Source organism: Dendrobium catenatum, unplaced genomic scaffold, assembly GCF_001605985.2.
Source record: "Dendrobium catenatum unplaced genomic scaffold, ASM160598v2 fragScaff_scaffold_1117, whole genome shotgun sequence".
Lineage (NCBI taxonomy): Eukaryota > Viridiplantae > Streptophyta > Magnoliopsida > Asparagales > Orchidaceae > Dendrobium > Dendrobium catenatum.
The window spans coordinates 689,046-695,045 of NW_021319579.1; the positions used below are offsets into that span (position 1 = coordinate 689,046).

Sequence of the window (6,000 nt, forward strand, 5' to 3'; positions counted from 1 at the left end):
GTGGTGCTCTCTTTTCCCTTCCTATTTTATAGACAATTTTATGATTAAGATCTAGATGTTCCTCACAGATAAAATTGAATTTTATAGTTATTTTGACCATCTCTAATAACAAGTGTCTATGCATGTCACCCTCTCACATCCATTCTATTTTGCTCTTAGTTCAACCTTGGAAATGAGCAACCTCATATTGGCTAATTGTTAGAAAATTGACAGCTTCAATATTTTCGAAATTCTTAAATGGAGGCTACATAAAGTTATGATGGAGACTTATCCCAAACTAGAAGTCTTTGGAAGAAACTAGAAGACAAGTAGATGGGTAAGTATAGAGAGCCGAAGATGCTATTTTATTTGTAGTATACAAAATGGGCCTATGATTGAACATCTATATAACTTTAAGAAGATTATTGCTAATTTACATAATCTTGTTGATGACATTAGTGATGAATATATTTATTACTAAATTCTCGGTCCGAAATATATGATCATTTAACCACAACTTTCTTATGTAGTAAAGATGAGGTTAAATTTAGTGATGTTTTTATTGCTTTGAGTATTGGAAGAATGATCAATTTGATCACAATGATATTACATCTAAGACATCAAAAATATTAAGAGGCAAACCAAATAATAAAAAAATATGACAAATTTAATAGATTAGATATATCGCATTTGAAGTCGAAAGGATAGTCATCACAAAGACGCCCTCCTGCGAAGGATGAATGTGCCTCTTGTAATTCGAAAGGGCACTTGAAGAAATATTGTCCAAATAATGGCAAGTTAAATGCAAATGTGATATGTAAGGTTAGTGATGAAGATGAATTAACATTTTCAATTTCATCTTTAGACATCCCATATATACAAATTGGCATTAGTTTACATGTTTTGAGGAACTTGATAGATTACTTGTGCTGATAGGCAATGATAATCCTAATCAAAAAAGAAGCAATCCTATTCCTTATCTAAAGAACCTGATCTCAAGGAAAAATTATTAGGTGCGGAGTGTGGACCGTCCGCACAAGCACAGAGTACCAAGCGGTACCTAGCTGGGTATTCTATACTTGTGTGCGGACGGTTCTTCCCGTCCGCACTCCGCATCTAATAATCTCTCGATCTCAAGGGGTCCTAGACTTGAGTGGTTACAAAGAGACATGGAAGTTGGAGTTTTAAAGTAGTATGAGGGAAACTTTTGATCATGAAGGATGCTTATTAGATATATTTTAATTTCTTCGATGGGCATATAGTTACAGGAAAAGCATCTATTTGTATTAGCAAATAATGACTCATTTGATACTTCCTCACTCTGACATATACACTTATGGCTTGATAGGGAGAATGCTTTGCTAAAAACTTGGTGCATAAAGATTTACTAAAAGCTGCAAAATGTGGGATACTTTTCTTCTGTATCTATGAAAGCTATTTTCTTGGGTTTTAATGAAGTAGGTTAAACATTTAGGCTTCGTTTGGGGCGGCTTTCCTTCTGCTTCTTAAAACTTATTTTTTAGTAAAAAAATTAAAATTCTTGTATTAAAAAACTGTTTTAAGAAGCAGTAAGAAAACCGTCACAAACGAAGCCTTAGTTTTGAGAATCCCAAGTCAAAGAAGATCGTGCTAGCAGAATGGCAACGAGGATATTCTTATGCCAATTTCAAACGCGCATTCTTTTTTTCATTTTTTCACTTCATTAAGACTTTGTTTGTGATAGCTTCTTATTATTTTGTTTTTCAAATCGTAACCGTGATTTTTATTGGTTACTGCTTTCAGTAAATTTTTTTTTTTTATTTATTTTAGGCAGCTGCTTTTACATAGTCGTTTTACAACCACTTATATAAGAAACTGCAGCCGTCTCAAAAAGACCCTAACGCTTCGTTTGGGACGGCTCTCTTGCTGCTTCTTAAAGCAGCTGTTTAGTACAAAAAAATTATTTTGTTAATTAAAAAGCTGTTTTTAGAAGCCGAAAACAAGCAGTCTCAAACGAAGCCTTACACTCTTGGTTTTGTGCGCAGAATATGAAATTTTGCTTTGTATTGCATGTTTGATCGAAATTCAAATGCCAACTAGCCTTTTGAACTTAATAATTTTGAGGCCAAACCAAGTGAGGCCGCCTAAGCCACATTAAAATTGTTGTATAAATCTTTTCTTATCTAATTTGGTAGATATTAGGAAAGATTTTATTGGCTGATTATTGCATTAATTAGGAGTTTTGATTGCCGCCAAAATTAGGAGATTTAATTTATAATGATTAGATTTTCATTAATTAACTTTTTTTTTTATTTTGTTTTGTTTCAATTTTATAAATAGAGCGTGAGGGTTGTTGTATGAAAGTAAGAAAGAGAACCAATTGTAATTCCTATTTTTTCAATATAGTGAAATCATCCCCTCCCTGTAGATGTAGGCATCTTCATCGAAACACGTAAGAATTTCTGGTTATTTCTGAATGGGGAGTATCAGCTCTCTGCCACGTCAGCTAGTGACGCGTTTGGCGATGTCCACTAGTCTCCTCGGTTGACCTAGACGAGCGACCCACACTCTTTTTTGTGCCAGTTCTGCAACAAGTGACTTTTTTAGACCATTTTTTTATCAAGAGATGTTTTATCTTAGCTCTGCCACGTGGGAAGGCATTCCTCACTGAAGCTGTTAATAGGAAATACTTGAGTTCACAAGTAACCCTAGCATGAGATACTTGAGTTCGCAAGCAACCCTAACAAGAATTGGTGAAAACAACGAGAAAACTTCAAGATCTCTAATGAAATAGCCCAAAAAACGGTAGATTAAATTATAGGAATAAAATCAAAGACAAGAACAAGCAAAGATATAATTGATCCTCAATTCGAGAGGAGGATCGTCTCTTCCAATCTCTAGACGATGAATCTAGAGCCCAAAGCCACAAAAGAGAACTCCAAGAGAACACAATAATCAAGCATGCCTTAACCTTAGCTTCTCATCTTCTTTAAATATATATCTTCCTAATAAAAAACACACAAGGTTGGTGTAAAAAAAATATATTCATAATAAAAAGATTTCTAAAATAAACCAAAGTCAGCTTTAGCCACCCCCTTCCCTCTCTCTAATGCAGTCCGGCCGGGGGTGGGGCATATGTTTGGGCGAATAGCTCTTAAGGAGGTGGCTTGGGCCGCCTCCTATAGACCAAAACTGGCACCACCTGAGTCGGTTTGGTCGGTTCACATTGAACCGTAACAGCTGTTCATTTTTTTGCCTATTTTTGGTGAAATTATTTTGTGTGGATACGGACGCCGTTTGGAGGCGAAACAAAATATGCCACGTTACCTGTTTGTTGTGCACCACGCTTGTGCACCGCTGTGTACTATGTGACATGACACATTCTGATTCACCTCCGGACGGTCCGGTGTCCGCAAAAAATAATTTCTCTTATTTTTGTGGGATATTGTGAGCTTTTTCTTTTTGTTTTGTAAATTTATGGATTGAGTTTTATAGTTTCTTTCTTCTTTGTAACTTTTTTATGATTTCCTATTGTGTGATTTTTATGTAATATTTTGACCTATGACTTACAAGTTGCAATAGTCTCAAAATGCAATCCACCTCTCTTTAGGATATTTAGATTAAGGTAAATTCACACACACACATAACATACTTAAAATTTGAAAACTAATTTTTTTTTTATTAGCAGCCTAAGTTTTCAATCAACACATCAAGATGAGTTGAGATGCAATCCGCCTCTCTCCACGCTATGCATGCGTCGTAAATAATAATCTTGCGTGCAATTAATTGTAAGTTGTAACCATCATTAAGATTTAGGTGAAGGGGGTGAGTGCTAAGAGTATTTCGAGGGCATGATAACTGTTTTCCTTAAGAATAACACAATTTATTTAAAATTTACTAGAGAAGTCCACATATTTATTTTTTTAATTTCGCAAATAAAGTTTTATTTGGGACGACTTTCTTATTGTTTCTTAAAGTAGCTTTCTAGTAAAACAAATTTAATTTTTCTACTAAAAACTACTTCAAAAAAATAGTAATAAAGTTTTTGTAATTTTTGTATTAAAAAGTTGTTTTAAAAACATATATTTTAACATTGTGATGCTTTTTTATATTTTTTACATTGAAAATAAAATAATTATATTTGAGATATTATTTAACTTAATCATAGTAAATTTCCAATTATAGTAAATTCATCGTTGTTTTTAACTTCAAGCGACCAGTTAAAGTAAAATGGGCTGTAAGGAATTCCTTGTTCTACAGATTGTAAACGAATTGGTATATTAAATAAAATGACAGATTCATTTATGTTAATTTATTTAAGTAATTGAATAAAATTTTCGAAATATATAAACTTGAATATAAATAAATTTTGTTCATTTATGTTCATAAAAAAGCTCATTTGTATATTATTTGAAATATAACTATGGAAGAAATAATTAGACACACAAATTAAAATAATTTTAAAAAATATTTGAATTGCATAACATAACATAACAAATACTTAGCAAATTATATCAATTTTAATTAAAACTCACAAATTCATTTCTAATAATAAATATATTTATTAAAATCACCAACATCAAATATATAATTAATTTGATTTAAAAAAAAATTAATAATAAGAAAAATAAGAAAACCTCAAATTTTAATTAAAAATAAATAAAAGATAAATTTGAAAGAGATTTTAAAACGTTGGGGGCCATCTACGATATGAACAACTAAATTGAAAAAATATATAAATATAAAATAAAATATTAAATGTCTTTATTAAGAAAAATATTTATGAACATTTAATTTCTTATGATATATTTTGATCACACGAATTCGTTACAAACGAAGGCCTAAGGGAGGATACAGACTGTAGATGTAAATTTCACATCTGTACCCATTTATTTCGTTTGGCCACCCATTCATAAGGCAACGGCGAGCATATATCGGCGAGAAATTGGAGGTTCCTATTATAAAATCTGTGGAGCTGCATCGCTTTCTCAATAAGCTCTTTTCGTTCTCTCGCATTCTCTTTCTCCATCTCTCATTCTCTGTCTCTCCTCTCTCTTTCTTTCTTTCTCTCTCTCTGATCAATTTCGAAACCTTCGGAGAGAATCGGAAGAGAGAGAGAATGGGGGGTTGCGCCACGAAGCCGCTGGTTTTGAAGGAGGAGACGGAGGCTCTTAAACCGGTAGAGGACGTTGCTGAACCCGTCAAGGCTGAGGAAGCCGGCTCCGGGGAGGAGCAGGAGGCGGCCAAGTCAGAGGAGGCTGAAGGCCAAAATTCACTCAGCAATTACTTCCAGGAGAAGGAGGCGAGTTTACTCTCTTCCTAGAAAAAAAATGTTTTTTTTTTGTCAGAATTAGAAACAAAACATTAAATTTATTTTAAGATGAATATAATATAAAATTTTTGATCCGATATTCTGATGTTCTGATCCAAAAATTTTCAGTCTGTTAGTTTGCTTTTCAAATTGTTTGAACAGGAAGAAGAACGATTTATGGTTAGATTCGAAATATGCTAATTTTGGCAAATAATGAAAGCAATTTATTGATGTAAGAGAATTGTTCTAAATATTTGAACTGATTAAATAACATTAGTTTCTCTACAAAAACAATAAATATATTAATTTTTTGAACATTCAAGAAAAAAATTCGTTATGATTTCAGCAGCGCTGAAGTAGAGTTATTTTACAGGCCGAGGAGGCCGCCGGTGCTGCGGGGGAGGAGAATGTGAAAGCCGCGGCCGAAGAGGCAGAATCGAAGCCGGAAGTCTCTGAATTCAATGTTGAAGATGCTCCTGCTGAAGAGAAGCAGCAGTAATGAGAGAGCTCGAGAAGGGAATGTTTTTTGCTTGTTCTTTGATGTTTGTGGATTATAAGTGATCGAATGATCATTTGATGCTTTTGTTTTGAACGGTTGATTTTCGTTTCTTTGAATTTCATTTTGTTAAGAACTAAATGATGTGATTATTTATTTGGTCGAACAGTTTATTTTGTTTGGTTGAGATGATCGGCAAGTACCGGTGGACATATATATTGATAAGAAAATTTGC

The 6,000-nt window shown here is 33.2% G+C and overlaps 1 protein-coding gene across 1 annotated transcript; it reads left to right on the forward strand.

Annotated features, from left to right (window-relative positions):
* The first annotated feature begins 4,902 nt into the window (after nt 1-4,902).
* Nucleotides 4,903-6,000, forward strand: LOC110102921. Its single transcript, XM_020831444.2, has 2 exons — nt 4,903-5,260; nt 5,643-6,000. The coding sequence occupies exons 1-2, from the start codon at nt 5,078-5,080 to the stop codon at nt 5,766-5,768; spliced, it is 309 nt and encodes a 102-aa protein (XP_020687103.1). The 5' UTR covers nt 4,903-5,077; the 3' UTR covers nt 5,769-6,000.

Coding starts and splice junctions, on each gene's coding strand:
- LOC110102921 (XM_020831444.2), top strand. CDS start 5,078: ATGGGGGGTTGCGCCACGAAGCCGCTGGTTTTGAAGGAGGAGACGGAG. Junction 5,261..5,642: donor ATTACTTCCAGGAGAAGGAG/GCGAGTTTACTC, acceptor GTTATTTTACAG/GCCGAGGAGGCCGCCGGTGC.